Below are 26,837 nucleotides of genomic sequence, written 5' to 3'. Positions count from 1 at the left end.
GATGTCCATTTTACGTATAATTAACTATAAAATAATTAAAAAAAAAATTTTTTATTAGCACATTAGCTATAATGAATTTAATTTGACGCACACTTTCGTGCTGATTCGTCGATATATGCTACATGACGCTGTGTGTGTGAGTTGTACTGTGTTTACTATAAGACATGCAATTGTGACGCGTTGAAAGCAAAAGACAATCGCATCTTGCGATAACAATAGAGTGAGTCGCGTGTTCAAGTCACACGTTTCAAGGCAACCGCAGCGCAACAAACTGTCAACAGCTGAGACGGCCGAGATTTTCTGTCAGATCGTAAAGATCTGCAAAGATCAGTGATGATGTCGCAGCAAGAACCCACGGCATACGACTTGGCGTACCGCGGCAAAACTGCAGCTGTGAAGGTTTTGCTGAACGAGAACGAGAGGCTGAAAACGCAAACGGACAGTGTTCGTATCCGCATGGATTTATTTTGCATCGCTGCACGTTTTTGAGGTTATAATGCACGTCTTCTTGCAGAACGGTCGGATGTTGATACATTGGGCGGCTCTGGGCGGCCACGACGACCTGGTTCGGCATTTGTTATCCGTCAATGTACCGGTGGATCCTGCGGACGATGTAAGAAATGCAGATTAGGGAAAATGTGTGTGTGTGTGTGTGTAGTATAGTATCAAATATAAATGCAAAAATTGATAAAAAGTATACGTTAGTTGTCAACGATAGTTAACAGATAATTTTTTAAATTTTTGATAAATTTTTTCATCGGCTGTTGCTGTAGACAAATGTGTTTGTAAGAATGCTATATTTAATCTCATTTCGTCGCAAACTATAGCACGTAAACGCTTCCCTAATGAAATTTCGCCGGTACAATCGCACGAAGCAGTCGGCGACGAATTTCTCGCCAGTCGGAATGTACAGCGCGTCTGTTACATAAATGCATCATGTAAAATATTTAATAACGCGATACGCGTTTATGTTCAAGAGTCAACTTTATTTTTGTATCTCAAAATATCATATATCTTTTCAAAAGAATTATAATTCTTGCGTGCTGTGCATTGCCCGTTAAAGTCTTGTAGCCAACGAGACTCCACACAGACCATACACTAATGACAAACAGTACAATCATGTACATATTGTTTTTTTTTCTTTTTTTTTTCTGAAAATATCTATAAAAATAGTTCAAAATGCGTTATCTATTGTTAGTAGTATCAGCGGTATAGTTAAATTTCAGTGGATTATAGACCTACCTACTTAAAACTTAAATCATAATTTGAAAAAATCTAACGAGTAATAATGTGAATTAACATGATAACTTCAACGTGATATCAAGTAGAAATTACATAAAGCCATTCCATCCCTCGTTCCGAGAGGCGTTTGTCGAAAGAAAGATGGAGATCTTAATAATATACACACTTTAGGACGTATAATTATATTATAATTTTTCCAAAGATCATTTATAAGAAAAAAAAAAAAAACTTATAAGAAAATAAGTATAAAGCGAAAAATGCGTCAAAAATGCATTACGCGTTACATTTTTTTAGCATATCCTATTTTCTCTCTCTTTCTCTCCTCACACATACAAGCGCACGTAACATACGTCGCGTCATCACCGCGAGACTTTCGGCTAGATCCTCGTACGAAATCCAACGTTAAATCACGTCGCGCGTCTAAATCACGCAGACAAATATGACCCCGCTGATTCTGGCGGCATCAGCTGGCCGCGAAAAGGTTGTCAACACGCTGCTGACCGAGGGAGCAAACGTGAACGCGATGACGGTAGACGGCCACTCTGCGTTGCAGTACGCCGCGTCCAAGAACTGGAAGTCCATCTGCATAGCGTTGCTCGAGAAGGATGCGAACGTGAACATCGCGGACAAACGGGGCGCCACGCCTCTCCACAGATCTGCCTCCAAGGGTAACATCGCCATCGTCGAGCTCCTCGTGGAATCCGGGAAGAAATTGAACATAGGTAAACCGAGTTCTATGTGTCTCTCTATATGTGTGTACGTTATTGAAATGCAGCTCTCATTATAGTATAATAAAATATCAAATATAATCTATATATATATAAATATATATATATAAATTACATATAAATCTATATATAAATATTTCTGATTATAACTTAGAGAAGTACAAAGGTTCGCTCGCTCTCCCGATATCGAGGCGCAATTTCGTGCACTATGTTTCATGCTCTCATTTTTCAGATCAGAGAGATGCATATGGTAACACGGCGCTGCATCTCGCATGCGAGGAGAACCGCGTGGAAGAAGCAAAACTGCTGACGGCGCACGGTGCAGACTTGACGATCACCAACAAGGAACGCAGAACTCCGTTGGATTTCGCGAGTCCTGGACTGGCCCGACAGCTCGAGGAAATTAAGCGAGGGTCTGCGTCAAAGTGAAATGCTCCCTCGCGCAATTTTATTTTTTGTACGTCAAGTTTACGTTGATTAAGTTTCGTTAAATAAATCTCCTACAAAATTTATTCATGATAAGAGTTTCCTTCTCCAAAATTTATTTTACCTTTTCTCACTATCTCTCTCTCTCTCTCATGCTCTCCTTTCCTTACATATTATGTAAAATGCAGTCAACGTTTGCGTTCGTTCTATATAAAATGTATCAAAAGTCCTCTATTCGATTATTAGTTTCTTTTTCGCTGCTTCGCCTCTCTTGGCTCTTTCTTTTGGATCGTCGGCACCTTTATCGGTTAATCGAACTCTCGAGACGAGTTTTATCCCGTCGCAATAATATTAAGGCTGGAAACGCCGTGGGACATCGTTGGAACGATTTTTGATTTTATTCGTAGAGCTGATCTCGTACTCGCGACGCGAGACGTCAGTTTAGTTCCGCATAACGCGCCGAATCGAACAAAAAGAAAGCCAACACTCTCTCGACGCACGTATGTACATAATTCACAGAGATTCGAGAGCACATTGGACTGTCTCCGATCTACTCAATTGGCATTTTCTTCGCCGTCGATGCTCTCATCCTGCGTTGTCGAATCATCACCCGAGCCACCAGTTTGTACGGAACCGCGTTTCAGCCTTGTGGAGCTCAGACTTATCGGAGGACCACCGCGCCTTTAAACAAATCATACGTTTCATTAATTAGACGATGTGTCTCATTGTTAAAATACATGTGCGAAAATATGTACACTATCAGTCAGTAGTCTAAATATATTGTTTTATTTTATTTTTTATTTTTTTTTCATTTAAAAATCTTTTGGTAAAATTTAAATTTTTGCAATAATATATAATTGTTTAATAATAAAGAAATTTTTTATTTTAAAATTGTATTAAATCGGATTTTTAAAAATTGCATCGCCGAATCGTCGACTGATAGTGCATACTGTAAATCGAATAAACAAAATCATAAAAAGTATTAAAAAAAAAAAATAAAAAAAATCACATTCCCAAACAACTGCATTCAAGGAGTTGCCGAGGATGGGGGGTTGAAGTATATCACTATCACACAAGGCAGCAGTCCAAATCGGCATTATTATGTTCAAGGTTAGCGGTTTCAAATTAACCAAAAGAGCTCGTTTAACTCACTGTAGCACACTGGGGACACTAATGGGATTGTTTCCTAGCAAAAAACTCTCTCAGGTAGGATACCAATCGTTTTTTCTCTCTTGACACCTACACATGTCAGAAGTCGATCACTTCCTTCAAAGATAAAACACTACTTTAATACTGCCTCATTACGTTCGCCTAAGGTTACAGATACGTATGGCCTAGAAAGTGTAACATAACATAATGCATATATAAATCATCTAAAGGAATATACTATAGTATCCTTTACTTATTTAAAATCTTCCAAATATTACAACTTTTTACCCCCAAAGCCTTTCAATGTTTTAAGATTTTTTTTTTTCCACGTTATGTGTGCGTATACGTGTGTAAAAAAAAAAATAATTATTAAAATATGAAATTACCTTAATTTATTCTTTAGATGCGTTAATTCCCGTGTGAGCTCTTCGTGAGATTCTATCATGTCGTCCATCTCTCTCTGGGCTTTCCGCTTCATGGTCTTATGCCTGCTGATTTCCTCTTCCGCTTCGTCCAACTGTCTCTTTAACGCCTTCATCCTGACATTGACTTTTTCCGCCTGTTCTTTATATTGATCGGAGTTCCGTCTTTCATCTTCTAGTTGTAGGCTCAGTTCCTTTAATTTTTTCTCCAATTTACGATTAATTTTCTGCTGGGCAAATCTTTCCTTGGCTTCGGTCTCAAGTTGTTCATCGAGATTATTAATCTTCGATTCTAATTGTTGTATTGTAGCCTTGGTCTTGGCACGTTGCGCGGTTTCCAGCTCGGTCAACTTGGCTTTTAGCTCCTTATTCTGTCTCTCTAACAACATTTTATGCGACTCCAATTTTTGCGTGGTAGATCGCTCAGTCGCTAAGTCTGTTGTTAATTGCTCAATCATAATTTGTCCTTTTCTGGCACGATCCATTACAATTTCGGCATTTGACTGTTCCTCCTCTAATTCTTCCTCGAGAGTAGCAATTCTCGCTTCCAATCTACGTTTTTCATCCAACATCAGAGTACCTTTATTGGCGTTGTTATTGACTTCTTCTTGCAGCTCATCTCTTTCGTTTTCCGCGGTTCTCCTTGCGCGTTCGCTGCTAGCGAAGTCTTCAGTCAATTGCAATAAATCAGCTTCCAAACTTTTAACTTTTCTCTCGGTTTCCTTAGAGGCAGCCGCCAATTCATCTCTGGCGGCCCTGGCTTCCTCCGTCTCTCTAGTGCAATCCTTGATTTGAGCTTGAAGTTTTTTCAGTTGTTTTAGCGCGTCTTCCTTCACTTTATTGTGCATTTCCAGCTGTTGTTCAATGTCTTTATAATCCGCTTCCATTTTCTTACGCGCTGCGATGGCTGCGGCACGCTGTTTTCTTTCATCTTCGAGCTCTGCCTCGAGATCACGAAGCTGCTTCACTAATCCTCGACGTTTCTCTTCCGCCTGTTCTTCCTTAGTTTGCAAATCACGCTCGAATTGAGCTCGCAACGCTTGCATATTTACTTCTAATCGTAGTTTTGCATCCTCTGTGAATTGTAGCTCATCTTCCAGTTCTTCTACCTGCGATTTTTGCTCTTGCAGTTGAGACTCTAGTGAACGTTTTGCCTTCTCTAATTCGTGAACATTCTTGTCAGCAGTACCTTGGTTATTAACCAGCTCGTCCAATTCCGACTGTAGGCTTCTACGACCCCGTTCAAGTTCTTCAACTTTTTCATTAAGCTCGTCTAATTCACGAGTCAACGATAACACTCTTGTCTCTTTTTCGCGCGCTTCTCTTTCCGCAGCGTCTCGCTGTTCCGCATACTGTTCAGATACAGCTTTCTCTTCGGCCAGCACCTTGTCAAAATTCTTTTGCTTCTTTTCTAATTCGAGTACTTTCGCACGTTGCGCTTCTAGTTCGATAATACTGTCCTCCAGTTCCGCTTGGATCTTCTTTTTTGATTTGTCTAATTTATCATTGGCCGCTTGCAACTCTTCAACTTGTCGCTGGAGACCTTCAATGTCTTTCGCGCAACGTTTTCTGGCCTCTTCGAGAGCGGCGGCCGCCTCCGTTTCATCATCGGCACGTTTTTTGGCTTCCGCCAATTGTATATTCAGACTCAATACTTGTTTATCCAAGGCACGTTTTGCTTCCTCTTCCTCCTCGAGTTGATCGTGCAAACTCTCTTTCTCACTTTCTAACGCGCGCAGCTTTGAACTGAGAGCCAATTTTTGTCGAGTTTCTTCTTCTAATTGCTGTTGGAGTTCAGTAAACTGGGATTCGCAAGTAGCCGACGCCTTTAATGCAGCAGACGCTTTAAGTTCAGCAGTTTCTAATTGCTGCATCACACTTTCTGCCTCTTGTTGCAATTTCGTCACTTTCTCGAACAATTCTTGTTTGTTTCGTTCTACTTCGGCCAATTTTGCGTTTATTTCCGCTAACTGTTGCTCCGCTTGTTTACGACGACGATCCGATTCTTGTCTGCTCGCACTTACCGATCTCAATTCTGTAGCTAAATCAGCATTTTCAGCTTCCAGAGAGCCTTTTGCCTTTTCCAGAACTGCTTTTGTTTTTTTCAACGCGTCCATCTGTTCATTCAGAGCAGTCAATTCTTGCATATGCTTGTGACGCATATCGGCGAGCGTTCCTTCATGCAACGATGTTTCCTCTTCGAGATTTTTCTTCAATGTTGCGAGTTCTTGTTCTCGTTTGCTTCTCAACTCCTGTTGAGCTGCGGTGGTATCAAGAGAATCGAGCAATTCATTTTTCAACGCCTCGAGTTCCTCGTTCAAATCACGCTTTTGTTTCTCCGCTTTACCCCTGGCCGCTTTTTCAGCTTCTAAATCTTCCTGAAGTTCGGTTAATTGTGATTCTAATTCTCTAAGCGCTTTTTGAGCTTGAGCTTTAGCGGCACCTTCTTCGTCCATCTTTGCCATGATTTGATTGAGCTCCTCTTCGCGTTTGCCAAGTTGAAGCTGCATTTCCTCAACTTGTGTTTTTCTCTCTGCCAATTGCTCTTTCAAGTCTGACACTTCAGTTTCAACTTTTCTTTTGGATCTATCCACTTCTTGTCGTTGTTGATGATCTTTGAGAAGTCTTTCTTCGAGATCGGCAATTGTTGCTTCATGCTTAGCTTTCAATTTCGACAAATGTTTCGCTTTCTCTTCTTCCTCGGCCAAAGTTTGCGAAAGATCATTGGCACGTTCCTCAAGAATCTTTTTCTCTTTCAGTAACTTTTGATTAGTATCGTCCGAAAGAGCAAGATCTTCTTCTAACTTCTTGATTTTTGCGTCACATTGAACTTTTTCTAATTGCAATTTTTGTCTAGCAGCTTCCTCCTCTTCTAGTTGCTCTTCCAAATCGCTAATGTTCAACTGTAACTTCTTCTTCTCTTGAGTCAACGCGGCGCTTCTCTCTTCTTCCTCCTCGATACGCGCTTCCAAATCGTGCAAAATTTCCTCGAGCTCTTGCTTTCGCGCGGCCAGCCTAGCCCTCATCTCTTCAGCTTCCGCGCAAAGCTCGACCTCCGCCTGCAATTGCTCAGCCAGCATAGTTTTTTCTTCGATTGCCTGCTGATATTTGCGCTCGTATTCTTGAGCCGAGTGCAACTGTAATTCCAGCTTGTCGCGAACCTGCTTTAATTCATCCTCCTTTTGCGTCAGCTTTTCTTCTTGCTTGGTAACCTCCAGCAAAGGCTTCACCTTTGTGTACAACCGCCACCATTGCCAATTACGTAATTTCAGGTAAGCCGCACAGTTTCTCTGGATAATGCGGATCGCGTTAAGCTGTTGCAGACGTTTTTGATAATTACGTCTAGCCAAAAAACCGCGGCAAAAGGCTTGGAAATTGACAATTATATCCGTGATCTTGTAGTCTCTCTCTTCTTCCAAGTGAGCCAAAACCCCAGCGCGGAAAAAGATTTTTGATTGTCCAACACGATAAAGATTTGGATCGAGTTCCAATGCTTGAATCTACAAAAAAGATTTAATTATTTAGAGTACATTCTTATTATTTTCGATAAATATACAAATATAAAAATAAATACCATCTTTTCGCAAGCTTTTTTTCCGTCCATAAATCCTTTAGGAATAGCATTCGGAGTAAGCAATTCGTAGCGTTGCCTGAATTCTTGGAACGGAATTCTGTTAGGAAAGCCTTGCCGGCAGATACGAATACCCTCCAACACGCCGTTACATCGCAGCTGATCTAGCACAAGCGGAGCATCAATTTTACCGGCTCTCTTTTCGTGATTCGGAATTATACATCTGACAAAGTTCGGATTCGTATTACGCAATGTCACCATCAATTTGGATAACTGCTCTTTATACAATTGCGAAACCGTCCTGAACATGCCCTTTCTCGTCCTCGCGCCAAATTGTGTGTCTGTAAGCGCCTGCTGCGCCATACCGACGATCTCGGCGTCTTTCCAGATATGACACACAAACGGATCCTGCGAAGCCTGTAGAAGACTGACGACGTTCTCATTCAACGGATCCATGTTCTTCATTAACCACTTAGCGGCAGAATAATCCACCTTGCCAGCATAATGAATGATTGCAAAATCGGCCACACCGCGGAAGTCGGTCTTCATAAACTTCGGGTGAACGCTATGCGCGCCGACCAATTTTTCCACGAATGTTTTATCTGTTGCTTTAGGGAACCAACATTCTTCATCTAAAAGCGCCATAATGCCCATCGGTTTGTCGATTAAATCGATCGTTGGCTGTAGATCCAACCCGAAATCTATAAACTTCCATTCAATTCCTTCACGTTGGTATTCCTCTTGTTCTAAAATAAACATCGTATGATTGAACAATTGTTGCAGCTTCTCATTTGTGTAATTGATACACAGCTGCTCAAAGGAATTCAGCTCAAATATTTCGAAACCAGCCATATCGAGTATACCAATAAAGCTGGCGCCCTGCCGTTTCGTTCTATCAAGAGACCTGTTAATTCTGTTCACCAACCAACGGAACATCCTTTCGTAGCAGGCCTTCGAAATCGCCTCTACGGCGAATTCCACTTGCTCCTTCGTCTGAGCTTTAGTAACGAAATCACGACCGACTTTGATGCGCGGCTTCAGAAAGGCTTTTGTCATCTCAGTTACGCTTAGGCCCAATAAGTGCGAGATCTTCTGCGCAACCGTGTTGTCCGGTAACGTGGCTTGATCAGAATTTCGTTCCTGACGGAACTGCATCGAACCAAACAACATCACGGCGGAAACGATACGGAAGATGGAAGAAAAGTCCTCGTTGGTCATGCCCATGATGTGCATCGACTTCACCGTGGAGAAGAATTCCGCGGAATCGTCAACACCAGGAACAGGTAGAGCACCATTCGACAGAAAAGGATAGTGTTTAGGATCCTCCAGTATAAATTCCTCTAAAAAAATTAATAAACCATTATAAATTACGAGCACTGAGTTTGAATTAAAGATTTTTTATTTTATGCGTCGTTTTGACTTACTCTTTTGTTCCACTGAGGCGCCCGCCAATAACTGATAAAATATGTGAAAAGTCCTTTCATCTTTCGCTTGTCGAATGGCTCTCGACTTTTCTAGAAGATATGTTTCGATGTTCGCACCGGCTATATAACCGGATGCATCAAAATTTATTCTTATAAATTTACCCTGCAAAATGTGCACTATTATATAACAGCATTATTAATTGCATTAGGATTTTAAATAAAACAAAATGTTAAAATAAAACGCAAATTGCATCTCGAAATTATTAGTACGTATTTTAATGCAATTATTATTTTAGCTGTAAAATCAATGTTTCCAATAAAAAGTTATTAATGTAACTTACAAAACGTGACGAATTGTCATTCTTCACAGTCTTCGCGTTACCAAATGCTTCCAAAATGGGATTTGCCTGAAGAAGTTGTTGCTCCAGTTCGCCCTATGATAAAAAATTTTTATAATTAATAATAAACCTTATCGAGAATTTATTTTTCGAGCATGATGAAATTAGCGCTGAGCAAAGTAAACGGTTTACTGCGTACATTAAGAAATATTATAATAATATAATAAAAGAACTCGTGTATTTCGATGCAAAGCAAATGACACGAATAAAGTTTCTGCGAGTTCAACACATATTAATACTTTCGGTATTAAAAATATATACAAATTCTTTAGTATTTAGATACATGGACCAAATTATTACAGCATATCACAAACACAAATGTTAAAATTTTATATTGTATTGTTTGTATAAAACTTATTAAATAGAAGTTAATATTAATTGCAGAAATAAGATCTGTTAAAAAATTAATGAGTTAATAAAATATGTAAATTTTACTTAAAATATTTCGCCAATATAAAATACGATAACGTTGATGATTTAACGTTGACTATATACAATAATGCTAATCATGTACAATAGCTAATAAAAAACAGATAAAAAACGACGATAAGCGATTACAATAATCGCTATTGAAAAATAACAAAGATATAAAAATATAAATGAAAAGGACAAAGCTCGAGTTATTTCGAAATGTTGATCATTTAAACACGGGAACGTAGATTAATTCGGCCGGTTTATTTTAAAGAAACTCGACCAGCGTGAAACTTTTCGTTAAAGAGGTTTTCTATGAAAAATTGCCGCAAGCTTTATTCAAGAATAGGCCAGTTGTGGGTGGCAAAAAAAATTGCCCGTACTGCACAAGTATAGAGCATTTACCTTTCCACATTCAAACGTTGTAGCATTACTCATATCATTTCGCGACGTTAATTTTTTTTTTTTTTAATCGTCAGCACAAGCAGCAACGAAATCTTTCACGCTTTCTCGCTCAGCGATATAATAACGTATTACAATTAATACAAGCGCATTACGAGTGTTAAGCAACGAAGATCGACTTCTAACTTTTACGGCTTGTTAAACTGCAGCATATATAAAAAGAAAGGAACAATAAACGATAACAATTGTCGATAAAAGCAAGCTGTAAAGCAAGACACTTATCACGACACCACACCAGTATTAATATCGTTTCCTCCCACTTTTTTTCTCCCCTTTTCACGTTAATTACCGCAAACTTTTCCGTGACACCCACAGATCCCTGGGACCGCAAGCAGCAGGAAAACAGAAGAGGCAAGGGAAAGCTTTGTTAGTCACGAGAACAACGATAATTTTCATAATTTTTGCGACAATTAATGTCTCACAGAAGGGTAGTGTAAAGTAATGCAATTACACGCGAAACGCATGCAGGTACCGAGAGATCGTTATTTCATTACTTTTCTCATCAAGGATTTATTTCAATTTATCTTTCATCTCTGTATAAGATAATTGAGGGATATGTTTCTAGCTGCATAATTTTCGTATGTAATTTATTGCGTCATATCTTTCTTGCGCGAGATGTGTGACATTACTGCGATATTTTTCCTTCTCGGTACGTGCGTTATTGGAGACCAAAAAAAATAATAAAAAAAAAAGAAAAAAAACTTTGAAAGAGTCTGTTAGTAAGGGTGGATGGGGTAAGCGGGAAAATAATACGAAAGCCCGCCTCAGAGCCGGGTTTTTTTCTTGACTTACTATGATTAACGCTGGGCTCGGAGTCTAGGTGGACGTCCGCCAAAAGTCAGCACCGAAAATAAAAGAATTTTCACCATTAGATTAGATAGAATCGATCACGGTATGGCTTTCGAGTCGCGCGTTCAAGAAATCAATGGCATAAAAAAAAAAAAAATTAAAATAATAGTAATAATAACGCGACAGCTGCGGGACACTTTGTATACTCGGGAAATAACGCCCCGATTAGTTCGAAAGGTCCGTAGTGGCGAGTCGGCGAAACAAGCGAGCTTATTTGCTCTTTGTGCATGCGAAACGATCAGGAATGTGCTGGCTGTGAACAAAAGTAAGACGATAATGCAGCCAATGCGATAGCATGCAGTCGTACCGTAGGCGAGCGTTCTCGTTTACCAGATTTTTTTTTTTTTTTTTTTTTTTTTTTTACACGTACTTTTACGTGTATAAACGCCGTGCGATCGGCGGGGAAGAAACACAAAGAAATCTGATACGTTGAAAAAGGTCAAATCCTCTCCGAGATTTGTCCGCACGCGATCTAGTTGAACGAAGCGAGCAATTCTCGGTGCATGACTTTAATTAAAGATATATTTTCATAAAGGCATATGTATTATTAAAATACTAATTTTAATCGGAGCCAGCGATCTAGTTCCTTCAATATTAATCGTAGCTTCAGCTCTTTTGCTGCCTTTCGAGAAACAAAATAGTTTTAAATTCTCAATAAACACTTTTCGGTATATACAAAATTGATTTAAGAGAAGCGTGCAGCGTCCGATATATCAAATTACTGCAGAATTAGGTGTCTTATCTCTTCTGGCACAAACTTTCTCCAGATTCGTTGAGAAATGCAAATTACCCCTGTCACCATTTCGCTAGCCAACACTTTCGTGTTATTTACTGACTACGATTTCAACCTGATCAAAGTTTGCTGTACAAAGTATTAGGATTACGTGTGCCTTCGATATGCGTACTTATTATATACATTGACATGCTGTGTGTATGTACACGTATATACTGACTCGACTTAACAAAGGTCGTTAAAAAGTCAGACAGATAATACGAAAATTTAATGGCGTTGATTGCATGTTCTATGCGACCTATGCAGAGATTAGTTAGCGACAATTACGATCGCGACAAGCAGCGATAATCACCGCTGAGTGTCAAGTACCACAACGGAATTAGTTCAATATTCAAGAATATTCAACGCAATTCATTTCATTTACAATTACGATGCAAACTATTTCATTTTTTTTTTTTTTCTTTATCGCAGGTGATAAAATTTTAAATTATAGTAATAAAAATGAAGTACTGCAGATCCTGAAGTTGCCAGAAAAACAAATACTTGCAAAACAATTGTTTCAAACTTGTTAAAAAAAAAAAAAAAAAAATTAGTTAAATAAAAGGACCGAAAGTGGAAGATCTGGAGCAAATTCCCATTTATACTTTTATCTATGGCAGGCCTAGATTTTACACTCGGAAGATGAGTCACGCGCGGACAGGTCGGCTCGCGTGACTTGAGAGAATCGGAAAGAGACGCGACCCGATAAGTGGATCGTTTGTCTGGAAAAGGAGAGGTCCTTTGGTGCAACGAGCCCGATGCGCGCGTGCCTCTTCGACTCCGTCCTCCTTCCTCTCTTTCGAGTCGTCGCGGGTAACGTGTACGCGACGTAATACAAATCGATTGGGCTTAATCAACGTATAAACAAGCGTCTATCCGCCGCTCGAGTCGTAATGCGAACGCAAACTCATGGTAATCGAAAATGTGTTAAGGCTCTCTCGCAAGCTGACCTTCGATCGTAGTGGATGGAAGTCGCAATTCGCGCGAATCTTCGAAAGGAGCGCTCTCCTCTACTTTGCTCCTTTTGCGGCAGCCTCTTTACGTTTTCGACGGCTACAAGGCTGAAAGACCGATGGTGGGAGAACGTGCCACTTAATAAAATCGATTATTTAAGAAACAACGAGAGTTGCTCTTCGTTACCAAATTCGGTATTATCGCTATAAAGTTAAAAGCCACAATATGTATCTCGAGGCGTGAGAACATGTGTGAGACCAACATATGGTCGTCGTTACTTTTCCTTAAGTTTTTATCTGATTCACGAACACTAACAATACCCGTATGGCTTATAAAATTTAACAAAATTTTATAAAGCCAGATTATCCGAAGGACGGGACTAAAAAATAAATTTTAGTCCAAGATTGTATCCACATAAGGTTTTTTTTTTTCCTAAGGTTTTGCCGTTTTTTAACCGAGTTTCAGCGTAATTTACCAAAAAAAAAAAGAAAAAAAAAAGTTTATTTTCTGCGTATTTTTCAATTTATTAATAATGTTGCACTTTGCGCAATGGTTTGAATTATGCTCTTCAAGTACGCGGATGAAACGCGCGAGAACAAAGAAGCCATTGTACGCGAACCTGTACGGCAGAGGCTCTCAAACAATCTCTTCCTCTCTGTCTTTCTCTTGCTCCTTAATAAATGTCTAAAAAATATATTTATGTTACTTCAAAATTAATCGTTCGATCACAAAAATCTGTCCGAGCAACGACAAAGAAAATGAAGAATTTTAATGAATGACGCACGAAACGCTTGGCTGTCTCTTCGATATTAATTCAACAATGATAAATGTGGAAATTCTGTCATCGCGAGTTCGTGGTAAGAACGTCACAAATCGGATATCGAGGTTGCACTTCCGGCGACGGAAGCGAGTGGCGAGGTTTTTCGAGCTTCGGAAAGGCTGGCGCGATTGCGGTGAACATAATCGCTCGTTTAAGCGAAATTTCAACGCTTTTAATGCCGGTGGTCTGCATTGTTGCGCGTCAGTCATCCGTATTCGTGACATTAACACTTTAGAGCCCACACCGAAATAAACACATTTACGATAATTCGAAACATCAAATACTCCACAACTTATCGTCAAAAATTAAATTAATTTCCACTTTAAATTATATTAAAAATATTAAAATAATTAATTAAAAATCTGTTAAGCTAGAAATATGTTTGAATATTCTTTGCCGAGTAATAAATTAATTTTCGTTTGAAATTACATTAAAAAATATTAACGTATTGAATAATGTAAAATTTGTTGAGCTAAAAATATCATATTTAAGTTTTGCTTCCATCTATTCAGTTTAGATCTAGAAAACGAGCATGTTCTGATGACACTTTAACTAGGAAAATTAAAAAAAAAAAAAAAAAACCCAGTGACTAATTGGCTAAACATGTTCACGGTCAAAGATGCTAATCGTACAACACGATTGCTCTGGTAACGAACTTCGTTGTAGTTAAATCTATTTGTTAAGTGGCGCGTCAAATTGTAGTAATCTCCCGTTGTATCGCTTTCGATGCAGTCGCTTTGGTCATTAACCTTGGTAACGTGCATAGTTGCGAGCAGACGTATATGTATATCGCGTAAACATAATTGTGCGTGAAGTAAGCGGAACCTTTCAGCCGTAACGACATTATTACGCACACGCGAATGCACCGTCATTTTAGAGCGGTAAAAAAAAATACAGCAAAGACAATATATGAAACAAGACGGTACTTATGGAGAAAATTAAGTTTGAAGGTATCGGACGGCTCCAATTTTCACCTGCTTTAAATTATAGCGTTCGCATAGTCGTTCCGTAATTACGACGTCCGAGTTAACATACGCAACGCGTTTAACACTTCCTTCCGTCTCCCTTTAAATAAAAATAAGCTCGATGCTATTTCAAGTATCCCGCTTTTCAAATCGGCCTGCGTGCAGATTTCCGGGGACCGACAATGAGATCGGTCTCGCGCGTCTCAGAAAGCTCGCGGGGAGTAGCGCTCGCGTTTAAGGGAGCATCGGGAGGTTAAATGGCTCGTATAAGCCGCGGTGGAGTTGAATTCGCCGAGCGCGTGTCTTCGAGCAGCGAGTGCACGAGGGATTCGCCGCCGCGCAGCGAAAAAGCACCGACGACGACGGGGCGTGCTAATGGACGTTGACTTACCGCGTTGGACTTGGGTTTCGACGCGGCCACGTAGGCCAAATATTGAATCACTTTCTTCGTGTTCTCGGTCTTGCCGGCGCCGGACTCGCCGGTGCACAAAATCGACTGGTCCTCGCGATCTGTAACCGACACGGAACAATTTGTAGATTACAGGAAGAAGAAGAGCGCACGATGGAACACGGCTTCGGTGATCGCATCTGCCGATTATAATTTTCTTTTTTGGCCGGTAACGAAGATACTAATTCCACGTTAATGACTAATAATGTACGCCTAATCATGCAGTTACCTTGCAACATGGAACGGTAAGCCGTATCGGTAATGGCAAATACGTGTGGTGGCACCTCGTGTCTCTTGATGCCTTTGTACCTTTCCATGATCTTCTCTGTGTATATCGGCAGTCTCTTGTAGGGATTTACCACGACGCAGAAGAGGCCGGAGTACGTCTGTAACAAAAAAATTATTTTAATCGCACAAAATCAACGAGTCGACACAGTTCTTAAGCGTCTCCTTCGAGAAACGGAATACCTTATCTGAATCGCGCTAATTAGCAATAGTTTCGCGTCTTATCGTATCGCCCGCTTCATTCAGATTCCCCCAGGGTGACGAAAAGCGAAAGCATTCACTCGCGGACTCGCTCGCGTGACCTAATTGTTTCGGCGAGCATTGTTTCCGCTGACGCTGATGAGCATTCCAGGAATTCCTTCGGCGGTAGGGCGAGAGGGAGTTGGAGCGGCGCGTAAAGCTCCACGGAATGTCCGATCGGGTGACGTCACGTTCGCGAGCGCGAGGAGGTATAGAGAGCAAAACGGAGAGAAAAGTAGTAGAAGGAGGCCGTATACTTTTGATTCGCCGCTCTCCGGCATTTTCTACCTCCCTTTCTCGTACGGTCGCGCGTTCCTCTCGCCGGAGCGGCGCGTGCATATGGCTCGGAGTTGCCGTACGACCGGTGCTCCTGAAACCGAGAGCCTTGACTCTCGCCTTCTCCTCGGCGGAGACGGACTACGGCCGCTTCGAACAAGTCGTGGGCTCCGAAAAGTAAACCGCGACTCCAGATCCGGAGATAAACAGTGAAAACGCGCACGATTTACGGAGACTAACGCATTCGATTGTCCGGCAATTCCTTGGCGAGTGGGCGAGGCAAAATTATGCGCCGTAGAATTTGCATGCTGAATTTCTCGAATCCTCCCGCTTTCGAGATAAATTTACACGAAAGAGCACGTTCTTAAACGTGCACTTAACGACTCGCGGCCGCATTCTCTTTACGGAGAGATTATTTATTTTAAGGTTGACAGACGTCACTTTAACACGAATTATCACTCTCGTTAGCTAATTTAATTTCCGCTTAGCACCCGTTGTTCGTTCGAGAAAAGCCCGATGACATCTTTATGTAACCTTCGAGTGAAACGTAGATAACGATGCGCGACGGAGCTATCCAATTAGATTTAATAAGGTTCTTGATACGTTACGTGGAATAATATCATTGATATCGCATCGCGAGCTTTCCTGACCAAGATTATTTATAAAACAATCCATTATCGTCTACAGAATTTATTTCATAATTTCACGATAAGATTAAATCTTATCTAGCGGAAGCGTTTAGCTCGATTGAAAGCTACACTTAATTTAATTACTAATGTCAATCAAAATTATCCAGTTTTTTTTGTTCGTCATCCAGTTCTACGATTTAAAACAAAAGTGCACAATGTTTCGCTAATGATTCGCATATACGTTGCAGTTTAATATGTTAAGATGCGGCGGGATCAAAAGTGTTTGTAACGTGGAGAGTATCTCGCGTGTACAACGTCCAGACCCTTGTGATTAAAAGAATCTCTCCAGCGCGATATCTAGAAACGGAGCAGTTATTTAACCTTTTATCAGGACGAGTAAGATTGTATATGAATGGTGCTCTCCGAGGCTGTCTCGTAACTTGCAAAATAATGTTTACATATTTTCTCCCGGCGTCGCATTGTTCTCTTAATTGTGATACTTAGTGTAAATTTTACAAACGTAACGCATTGCCACGCCAATTCGTATATAGATGCATTTTTTAAAATTAAATCAGAAGAGAGAAATAGAGAGAGAAAGAATATGAATCAATCACCTTGCGGTCTTCATAATAAGTTGGTCTTTTTTTATATGCCGAGTGATCGATTTCGACCACTTGATCGCGAATGAACATTGTACCCCCTATTAATTTATATAAGCGAGAAAGACAGTTCGCCTACGCTCAGACGTGAATTATCGTTGTTTACGCATAAACGCCCAGCAGTGATACCGTTGCAACAGCCGCAAACGATACTCGTCGGTGGGAGACAGCAGCGGACGTAGGTGTTAATAAACGTTCCTCTCGCTTTTATCTGCCTTCTATTAAAACAAAGGCGCGTACGATCCGCACAAATTATTCGCGTCGTCATTAGGACGATCTCGCTCGGATAGATCGTCCGCTGGTTATCGGGATCTCAGTTGCCCGGGGATTTCTTCGGCCCCGTTTTCCTGCGGCAAGTCACGCGGATATCTGCTCTCAAAGATGATGACAAATCATCGACCGCCGGTTGTCTCCAGAAAACTGCCTGTCGCGTGATTCACCCGCGTTCGCTTTCCCCGGTTTCGGGCCCGCGGCTACCCGCCGTCATTCTTTGTGAAAGAAGCCACCCGGAATCGGTGTGTCGGATTTTTTTATTTTTTACAGAGCGATTTCCACGTTAATTTACCGCGTACTTTCACGATTATTACCGCTAAACATCGATCTCGTGTCTTTACGTTCACGTGGCATCATCGAGAAATAAATATTCTCACAATCGGATGGCTTAAAGAGTGATCGCTTCTCGCGTGTCCTCGAAATTCATGATTTTTCTCCTTGGCATCGTTTACGCTCGCGTTTATGGAACCGTAAGTTTCAGCGATTCGCGTAAAACAGCCGGCGATCGGTCCAGTTTCGATTCAATGGAACGCGACACTTTTTGGATTCCGTCGCGGCGCGAGCGCGAGAACACGGGGCGGAAACCTTTGTCCCCTTTTTTCCAGGCAGGACTGCGCGTCCGGAGGTCCTCGAAAACCGGTCCCCGGTACTCCCGAGTGTCATCGACCCTGCCCAACATTCCTGTTTATACCTCGCCGACGCGACGTGACGGGTGCGTTTTAAGCAAATCGCAACGTGCCGTGTGTTACATTTCGCGAAATCGACATCTTTCACCGCAAGGATACACTAATCTCCAAATGTACGCGAAGGTATGCTGTCGATAGACCTCGCCGAGTCCGGAAGCGCAAGTTCGAAACAAATCGACCGGACAGAGCATGAAATACGCATAGCAAAGTAAACGCAGAGTCTAACTTCTTGCAGAATTTCGGATTGTTCTTAAATTATGCAACTCTAAGTTAACTGTCGGAAATCTTTTTCGAGGAGCCGAACTTTCCTCCATTCCGCGCCGTGCGTGAAGAGAAAGAAATGGCGAGATGTTTTTTTTACTGTTAGAAGACGATATGTTTTATAAGATCTGATTGCGCAAAATTACATTTGCATAATGACGTCACGTATATGGACTATCGAAGACGTGCCGTATCTTTGTGAATCATACCTTCTACGCCGATCAAACGCAGCGATGCGTCACTCGCGGTGTTTAGTTACACGGCCGCGTGCCATGCACGTCTCGCGCCGCTCGTATTTTCTATTACGGGACATCGCTGGGCTTTTTTACGACGCCCCAGGGGGTTTCGTCAGAATTTTCCTTCGCGGACGAACGTGTAAGTGCGGGACGACGACCGTAAAAGGCATCGGACTCCACCGGATCATCTCGCGGCTGGGGGCCGCGTCTTTAAGGCGCCGACGAGTAAGCGGGTTAAGGACGCTCGTCCTTATAAGGACTCGTCTTTGCTTTTTTTTCCCCGCCACCCTGCGAAGCGTGTCCGTCCATCTCCTCTTTCACGCTTTTTTTTTTGTTTCTTTTTTTTCGCCTGCGGCCGGCCGCCTCTCCCAGCATCCGCAACGCGATCACCCTCGTCGAGACAAGATCGAAAGTCTCTAGACGGCGAAAGAGGCATGCGCGTCATCAAGTGCAATTTGTAACGAACGGTAAAAGCGTGATTGGTTGGATGCGGTATGCTTTTATTATCACGGGTCAAAGTTGCGGCTCGCGAAACAAGATCGTAAGCCCCACAACAAAGTCGCGAACGCACGGGGCTACTTAGGGGAGTTGGCATAAACTCGTGAAAGTGCACGCGGTTAATTTAATTCTCGTTGCGCAATTTAAAGAGTGCACGCGTCGCGTTTTCCGGCAGCCTTTAAAAGGACGAAAACCACACCTTCCCGTACCCGACCGGCCGATCGCTAAAAATGGTACCGTAATGCAGCAATGATTCCAGATACGGGAACGCGAATGTATGCCGTGCCATCTTATACCGAAGCCGGCAGCTAAACGTCCGTGCGCGCCGGTCTCGCGTGAGATACAATTTCGACGATGTGTCGATGGGCGGACGTCATCTCGTTGCCCCGGGGTGACATTTGCATCGCTTTGGCGAGTGGCTGCGGACAGGGGTCTTCGCTCTCGCCGCATCGTGAAACGCACTTGCGTGACAAATTTTAAACGCGCCACCGTTTCCTCGACAAATATTTATCAATGCGATACAGCGGTATCGCGAACGAGGTAATGCACGAGGCGATATTGCCACAACTTTATGCGACATTGCAATAAAACGGGCGAAGGCGACATATTTCATTTTTGCCGAACGATGCAAAAGCGAACGCATAGCGCGCTATTACATTGACAACCGTGTCGCCGATATCTATCTCGGTTCGGCAAATAATTGACCGGTGAGCGGTTCGCCGAACGTTGTTTGAAACCCGGTTAAAAGCCGCCTCATATTACGTATCGAAGATTGCGATTACACAGCGATGGCGTATCGGAGATCGATACTCGTCCAATGAAGACGAGAATCAAGATGAAACGCCTGGCGATTGGGATTGAGAAATTCTTTTTTTTTTTTTTACTTTGGAGCTCATTAGCCTCATTTATACCTAATTGCTTCAGAAGCGCAATGTAAAGCTTCAATGTAAATAAAATTTAAACGAGAAACTTTCACGCCTTGATTTTAATATAGACGCATAAAAATTTGAGAAATTTGATTTAAGGAAATTAAGTCGAAAGATTTTCCACGCATATGCGACACGATTGATCGCAAAAAGCGCAACGGCAAGTAAAGATAAAGCGAGGTAGTAAAATAAGCCACGCGGATCGGTAGTTGTCGAACCGTTACAGTCCAGATACGGCCCATATACGGTATGCATGGACAAAATCAATCGGATTCGCACCATATACGGATAGGGATAACGATGTATATACGCGAGCGTTGCGCAAGAGCGACGTTACGTCCCGGAGCAGCAAAATTACGAAAAGCGGCTGACGAGAGGCCTTACGAAAAATCGTATCGTCGGCTGCGCGCGTTCCGTGATAAGCAGCCGCCCGTCGAATTGCGACACGGATATAGAATGCAAGCGACAGGTGCAGGTGAGAAATGTAGAGACCTACTCGCGTCGCGACAATTAATAATAAAATATTCCGCTGAAGTACGAAACGTGAATGGAAGATGCGTGCAATTCGTATACACATTGCACGTAAGTAAAAATCATACGGTCTTCGCGATAGATTCGGTTTGTCGTATTAAATTAGAATGTCGTAACGATCACGCCGGTCGTACGGCGGCCCTGAGACGACCGAGGCGAGAATTCCGGAATGTCTCTACTCGCGCGCGGTATCTCCGCGCGCGCGGCGTAAGAGAAATTCCGCGTGCGGTTACTACACACGTCGCGAATACTAATGCGAATACTAATCGAACTAATGCCGCGAGAGAAGCGGAGACTTGCCGTAGCCGTGTGCACCTTTTCGCTGCGAATTCTAGTTTCGAGAAGCCGGTTAGGAGCAAAAAGAAGAGAGCTCATCGGTTACTATCGGGCGAGTATCGAACAAACTGTAGAATCGAATAATAAAAAGAATCTCTGAAAAAAAAGCTGCTCTTTTCATTATTTTTTAAATTGTATTTTACTTGATTAATTAATTGTTTCTATTTTTCTTGACGGACCTCGCCGACTCGTTGACGGATAGCAAACTCGCAAAAGTCGCTTACAATTAGACACATTTCGCCAAGGTGATTTTATTAAATCGTTAAAATGGCGTCTAAAGATCGGTCTCTTAACGAATATTCCAACCTTCCTCCGTCTTTACTCCTTTCCTCTCTGACGCTTTACCGCTCTCGCTCTCTTACCTTCTCCTTCGGAGACTTGGTCTACCTTCGGAGTCGCGTTTACCGAATCAGTCACGCGTGAGTCACGACTCTCATTCCGCGAGTCTAGGTTGAAGAAGAAAAAAAAAAAAGAAAAAGCAACGAGAAAGAAAAGGTAATTGTTGTTCGGGCTGCCTCGCTTTATTCAAAACTGCATCGACGTTGCGGAATAAGTAATCGAAAATTTGTATCTGTCAGCGAAAGCAGGAAGGCTTCGCCATTGTTCTCGATGTGACGCAAGCATAATAAATGACGAAGAATTAAATTCGTATCTTTAAGTCAGCGATGCCGATCCCGGAGACCACTCGCCACTTAATTTTAGCACGGAAATAGGAAACGATCGGCTCGCAGAAATTTCAATCGCCCGGGCTTATCGAGGGAACAAATTTTTTATCGCGATTTTGCCCGCCGCAGTTTCTCTCTCCCAGCGCGCGGCGCGACACCGGTTGAAATTCTGAGCATCTCTTGTCCAAACAACACACGCCGGCGAGAGACTTATGACGAAGCCCGTATGGAATTTCAGGCAAATCCCTGAACACCGCCGCCCGGTAACGGCACGACAAATTCATTAAGAGATGACCTAAAATCTAAACCCGTGCCTCTTACGAGGATCATAAAAACCTTGCCTCCGCGGTCGCATCTAGTCTCGTTTCACTCTCGACTGTATGATGACATCACTTTCCAACAAAACGCCCGATAAATCATCTTCCCTTTGAACCGAAAATTCAACGCCAAGTGCGTCGATTACGGTTATATTTTCGGGCTCATTTATGAGGCGCGTGGTGTAACGCGGAGCAGTAAACGCGCCGATTGCAATCAGCTTTTCGTCCCGAGGAAACGAAAACATTCCGTCCATTCCGTCATCTGGCCGGCAAAGGTGCCTCTTTAATGCCGGCATATAAAGTTACGAGTTACATCGTTTGGCGCGTGTGAGAACAGCTGCACGGCGCGCTATCTTATCGAACGAGACTATCGTTGAATATTTTCTTGCCAGGGAGGAAACACGAAAAGTGTGATACGGTAAAACAAGGAAGAGAATCACGACTAGGAAATTCTGGGATGCACGTTTCTTTGTTTTATCTCTCGAGTTACAATTCCGCGTTGTATTAAATTAAAATGTAAGTAATTCGAAAATCATTGAGAGGGTCGTTCTAACGATAAGATTTACGTAAAAGCGGTTTATTTTCACAAAATTCGGACTCGCGATTGATTCCCTCCGACATATGAAATGATCTATAGTCTTTCGCCAATGTTAGAGGTATCGGCGACAATATTTGAAATCCGAAGGAACGGGTTTCCGCGGGATCGGCTGACACCTGCTCCCAAGTGTGGGATCAAAGTCGAGGCGCGCGATTGTTCGTAGTGCGGTCGAAATTGGCGTGAGTCAGAGACTTGGTCGAGCAAGGTGGGGCAGAGCTCTTATCGTCCCGACGATAAGCTGAAACGTCGAGGAAACGCGATACCGGGGTATCGTACTCGTCTCCCAATGCGCAAATGAGACGGTCGATCATTGGCGCCGCCCAAGTACCTAACTCTCTCCCCGAATATCTGCGAATTTGGTCCTTGACCGCAACAGGCCCAGGTATCCTCTCTTGGGAACTTTACGCGCCGTTACGGGAATATCGTCGTTCTTTAGGCTTTTTTAGATTGAAAGGCGGTCACGGGCGTTTAAGATGAAAACTCGGTCCGTTCGCGTTCTCGGTATTCAAAAACCAAAAATCACAGGCCGCGTTTGACAATCGACCGATTACGTGAGAGTATCTAACCATGGAAATCCGTGGGCGCCTTTTGCTCGATATTAATTAATTCTCGCGCCGTAGCCGGCGCTTGAGACCCGCGGCGCAAGTATGTAAGACGAAACGTTTTTCCTTCCTACACACCGCAATTATCTCTTGCAAAACAACTTTCTTCACGGTATTTTTGCGCCGTGATAGTTCGTTACCTTATCTAACATTTTTCATCGCAGCCGCGTACTTTTATTCAAGGTTTTCCTCCACGCAATTCGATATTGACGTTGCGAAACGTAGTAGTTCAATTTTTTATTACTATTTTTTTTTCTTTTTTTCGTAAACGGGACAAGCCCTTTAGTACACAAGAAAGTTATCTGCGATTGCAATTATTTGCTGAAATTAATCGTACTTTCCCGATCGAATTCATTCGCGTCGCGCGAATTTTTCTCCGCTAATGCTCTCCGCCTCTCTTCGCGCCTCTTCTCCTTCCGTTCCCGTCTCACCTTCGGTCCGCCGACATTTCCGATATATCTCGCGTGCAGATTAATTCCAGACGAGGACGCGCGAGAGCCATACTGAACCGAGAGAGCTATCTTTAGTCCGCCATATGAGCGAAAGAGAGTGCGAGTACGGACTCTCGCACCGGTCAGAATAAGACGGCGGCCGATTTCTCGACGAACGTATATATTTTTCAAAACGCGCCCGACGGCCGGTTGGCGGACGACGGCAGCGCGGTATACGTATAATCGGCGCCGAGTTTTCTTTTCAATAAATTCTCCGCCCGCCGCCATCAATCCTCGTTTCAACATCGCGCGCGATCGCGACGAGGATATTTTTTTTCCTCCCCTTCTCCCCCCGATCAAATAGGCAGGGAGAATAAATGACCGCAGAAAATTTCGAGCGCGTTAAGATACGCAAACGCGCATACATTTTACGGTAGAGAGACTTCTCGCTTAATAAGAGCGCGAAAGGTATCGGCATTTCCCTCGGAATTTTAATTGCAGCCGAGAGCGTTTCCTAATCGTGCTTCATTCATACTTTGACGCCTCGGCACTAAAACGCTCGGTGTGCCGTGTCGTAAAAATAAATCCGTCCGCTCGAGTATCTTATCCAAGTGTACCGAGACCGTCGGGATCGATATCGCCCGCAAAAGCGACACGTACAGTCGGCTTAATTTTTATCCACCGCAACTCGATATTGAAACAACCGGGGTCTTTCTCTGCATCGGACACGAAGAGACGAATGTCTCATCGTCAGTCTGGAAATTTCCTCCACTCCATTCGCGGGCGAGACGCGGGCGCGATGCAGCGTTCCACTTTCGCGCTATTGATTTACTTATCCCGTTCATCTCTCAATTAACGCAGCGGGGAAAAAAAAAAAAAAAAATGCCAGATACACTAAATTGTTTTCACGCGACGATGTTCGACCTGAAACGAGGAATACCTCCGTTTTTTTAATATCGCGCGTTCTACTCCGTAAATATTTTGAAGCTGCCTCACGAGCGTGTCGCCGTCGAAAATTTCACGTTGATTTCACGCGGGCCGATTAATTTTCACGGCGGCACACGCGGTCGGTGAATTAATAACGCCATCGCGAATTCGAAGCCGAGCTTCTCGCGGACGCGGTGAGTCACTCGAGAGCCTCGTGGCAAACATATTAATTCCGCAACGAAAAGGAATTCCCGGCGTTCTTCGAAAAAAGGCCCCTGCGAAAACTTCCAAGCTGGTTTTGCTAGTCACCTTTAATTTTTGTTTCTTTTTTATTTCGCCAAAATAATTTAATTTTCCCCAATTCGTTATTACTATTTCATCTCGCAAACGTCAGTCGACTCGAATTGCAGCTCGAGTTAAATTCAGATTCTCCTCTGTATTCCCGGCACGTGTTCCAAAACTTTTCAGAACGTATTCTGATCGGAACTGCCTAGCCGTTTCCTAGATTTCTATTTAGCGCTTTCAAAGGGAAAACGGAATTCCAATCAAGACTCATTTCGGAAAGTACGGTGACGCGCAGTCGGATGTTGAGTGGACAAGATAGCGAAGGAACTTTGAAATCGAGGTTAGAATTAACCGACGTTGAAGGAACCGGCCCTAGGGGATGCGTGAAAGGGCCGACACGGCATCTGGCACTCGCACCTGCATTCGCGCTGGCTTTCCACGAGTCCGTCTCTCAGACGGTCAATTTTTAACGTCGCGAAAGAACAAAGGAACGAAAGAGAGGCACCAAATCATTCGCGAAGAAAAGAGAAAAAAAAAAAAAACTATCGGGTTATTCGCTCGAGAAGCGGCGCGAGCTGTTAAAAGCGAAATTTATTTTCCCGCGTCTGTTCCCTATTCCTCGAAGGTGAAACGAGTATTTCTCCGAGGAGCCCTGGAGCCTGCAATTTTTACAACCGTGGCTAGTCGCGCACGCGTTTCCAGTTTCACGCCCCGAGATGCCGAGTTTTGGGTCCCTCGACCAACTCGGACTTCTTGGAACCTCGGGACTACGGTGGTGACGAATCAATCCACAGACTCGAGAAAGAAAATTGGGTTAGCCGCTCCGGTAAGGTCGTCGAGGGCTCAAACGAAAGACCGTGAAAGCGGAAAAGAGAAAAGGGAAGAGAGAAAGAGAGAGAAAAAAAGAGGCAAGACTTAAATATCCACTTGAAACCGAACGGAAGAAGAGAGCGCGTTTAATCGTGCACTCTCCGGGTAAGCGAAGCAGGCGCGGTGCCAGAAGTAAGAATAAAGGAACAAGAGAGAGAGAGAAAGAAAATGAGAGAAAGAGACAGAAAGAGAAAGAGAGCCATACTCACGTAAATCAGTCCGGAGTAGTATCGGTCCTTGAGGTTATGCAGAACGGAGGCCTCGTTGAGACAGGTAAGCTCCGCCATGTCCTCGACCTTGTCGAACTTGGGCGGATTCATCTTCTGTATGTCGTCCTTGGCGACGAGCACGCGCTTGCCGGTCTCGGCGATCTCCACTTCGACCTCGTCGCCACGCTCGCCCTTGATGCCGGCGGCGACGAAGCCCTGGGTCTCGTGCGGCACCCACACCAGCTTCTTTTGCGTCCATTCCGCCTGGGTAGCTGGGTCGTTGAAACTGTTCCTGTCGACCGACAAGATACGCAGCTCCGGATCGGACCGGTCTACCCTCGAGTCCACGTCCGCCATCTTTGTTTAGCGAGCGCGCAACACTGACGCGGTAAAGCCGCTGCTCTTGCTCTGCTACCGCTGCTGCTGCTGCTGCTGCTCTGCTGTCGCGGACCTGCCCCTTGTGCGTCCCGACTGTACTTTCTCTCGTCCCTGTCTCGCGCGCGCGCGTGCACACACCGTTACCCGTTACCTCGTTTTCCCCGAACGCGCGCGCGTGTAATATCCGCGACTGGCCCGCGTACGCTCTGCGCTATCTTGTTCGCGACACGTTCGCTTCGGAGTCAAGAGCCCGACCGGAGCCTAGTCAGCGACGAGGACGACGACGACAGCGGCGGCGACGACGGCGGCCGCTACTAGCTGTCGCCACGATGCACGAGCAACGACGAGTGCGCGACGGCGGCACCTACACCACCGTCACTATCACTGTTACACCACCTCCACCTAGCCTTTGCTACCACTACCACTGCCGCGACAACGGACAGACTCGCCCTCCACGATTTCGAAAACGTTGTCGTGCCGGCGGACGACACATGTGACGGATTCGCGGCCGAATTGCGCGCACCTCCTTCTTTCGCTCCCGACAATTGTACTCTCTTTCTCTTTCTTCCGCGCCTGATCTCTCGCTTAATCAATCTCTCTCGACTCACGTCTTGACCGCGCCGATTGCAACTGCCGCCGACGTCGTCGAGCGTGACCGCCCGCGGCACATTCGACGAT

The 26,837-nt window shown here is 43.5% G+C and overlaps 2 protein-coding genes across 5 annotated transcripts; one reads left to right on the top strand and one right to left on the bottom strand.

The window, feature by feature from the left end:
• The first annotated feature begins 39 nt into the window (after nt 1-39).
• LOC139109764 (26S proteasome non-ATPase regulatory subunit 10) lies at nt 40-2,482 on the top strand. The gene is made up of 4 exons (XM_070669078.1): nt 40-444; nt 515-613; nt 1,676-1,964; nt 2,203-2,482. The coding sequence occupies exons 1-4, from the start codon at nt 334-336 to the stop codon at nt 2,397-2,399; spliced, it is 696 nt and encodes a 231-aa protein (XP_070525179.1). The 5' UTR covers nt 40-333; the 3' UTR covers nt 2,400-2,482.
• Nucleotides 2,479-26,764, bottom strand: Zip (myosin heavy chain 10). Of its 4 annotated transcripts, XR_011546892.1 has the most exons (11): nt 25,782-26,764; nt 15,271-15,427; nt 14,985-15,103; nt 11,026-11,049; nt 10,523-10,552; nt 9,304-9,396; nt 8,963-9,125; nt 7,542-8,878; nt 3,932-7,467; nt 3,549-3,730; nt 2,479-3,077 (listed from the first exon to the last, which is right to left on the bottom strand). XR_011546892.1 is itself a non-coding variant. In XM_070669066.1 (10 exons), the coding sequence occupies exons 1-10, from the start codon at nt 26,136-26,138 to the stop codon at nt 2,951-2,953; spliced, it is 5,943 nt and encodes a 1,980-aa protein (XP_070525167.1). In that variant the 5' UTR covers nt 26,139-26,758; the 3' UTR covers nt 2,479-2,950. The 4 variants fall into 4 exon arrangements, 3 of the variants coding, with proteins under 3 accessions (XP_070525167.1, XP_070525168.1, XP_070525169.1); XM_070669066.1 differs by lacking the exon at nt 3,549-3,730 and having other exon boundaries at nt 25,782-26,758; XM_070669067.1 differs by lacking the exons at nt 3,549-3,730; nt 10,523-10,552 and having other exon boundaries at nt 25,782-26,757.
• Nucleotides 26,765-26,837: the final 73 nt, after the last annotated feature.

The sequence above is a fragment of the Cardiocondyla obscurior genome, linkage group LG18 (assembly GCF_019399895.1).
Source record: "Cardiocondyla obscurior isolate alpha-2009 linkage group LG18, Cobs3.1, whole genome shotgun sequence".
Taxonomy (NCBI): Eukaryota; Metazoa; Arthropoda; class Insecta; order Hymenoptera; family Formicidae; genus Cardiocondyla; species Cardiocondyla obscurior.
This window is presented reverse-complemented; position numbering and strand designations above follow the sequence as displayed.

Coding starts and splice junctions, on each gene's coding strand:
- Zip (XM_070669066.1), bottom strand. CDS start 26,138: ATGGCGGACGTGGACTCGAGGGTAGACCGGTCCGATCCGGAGCTGCGT. Junction 10,553..11,025: donor CGAGCCCAGCGTTAATCATA/GTAAGTCAAGAA, acceptor TTGCGGTCCCAG/GGATCTGTGGGTGTCACGGA. Junction 9,397..10,522: donor GTGTCACGGAAAAGTTTGCG/GTAATTAACGTG, acceptor TTTTTATCATAG/GGCGAACTGGAGCAACAACT.
- LOC139109764 (XM_070669078.1), top strand. CDS start 334: ATGATGTCGCAGCAAGAACCCACGGCATACGACTTGGCGTACCGCGGC. Junction 614..1,675: donor CGGTGGATCCTGCGGACGAT/GTAAGAAATGCA, acceptor TAAATCACGCAG/ACAAATATGACCCCGCTGAT. Junction 1,965..2,202: donor CGGGAAGAAATTGAACATAG/GTAAACCGAGTT, acceptor CTCATTTTTCAG/ATCAGAGAGATGCATATGGT.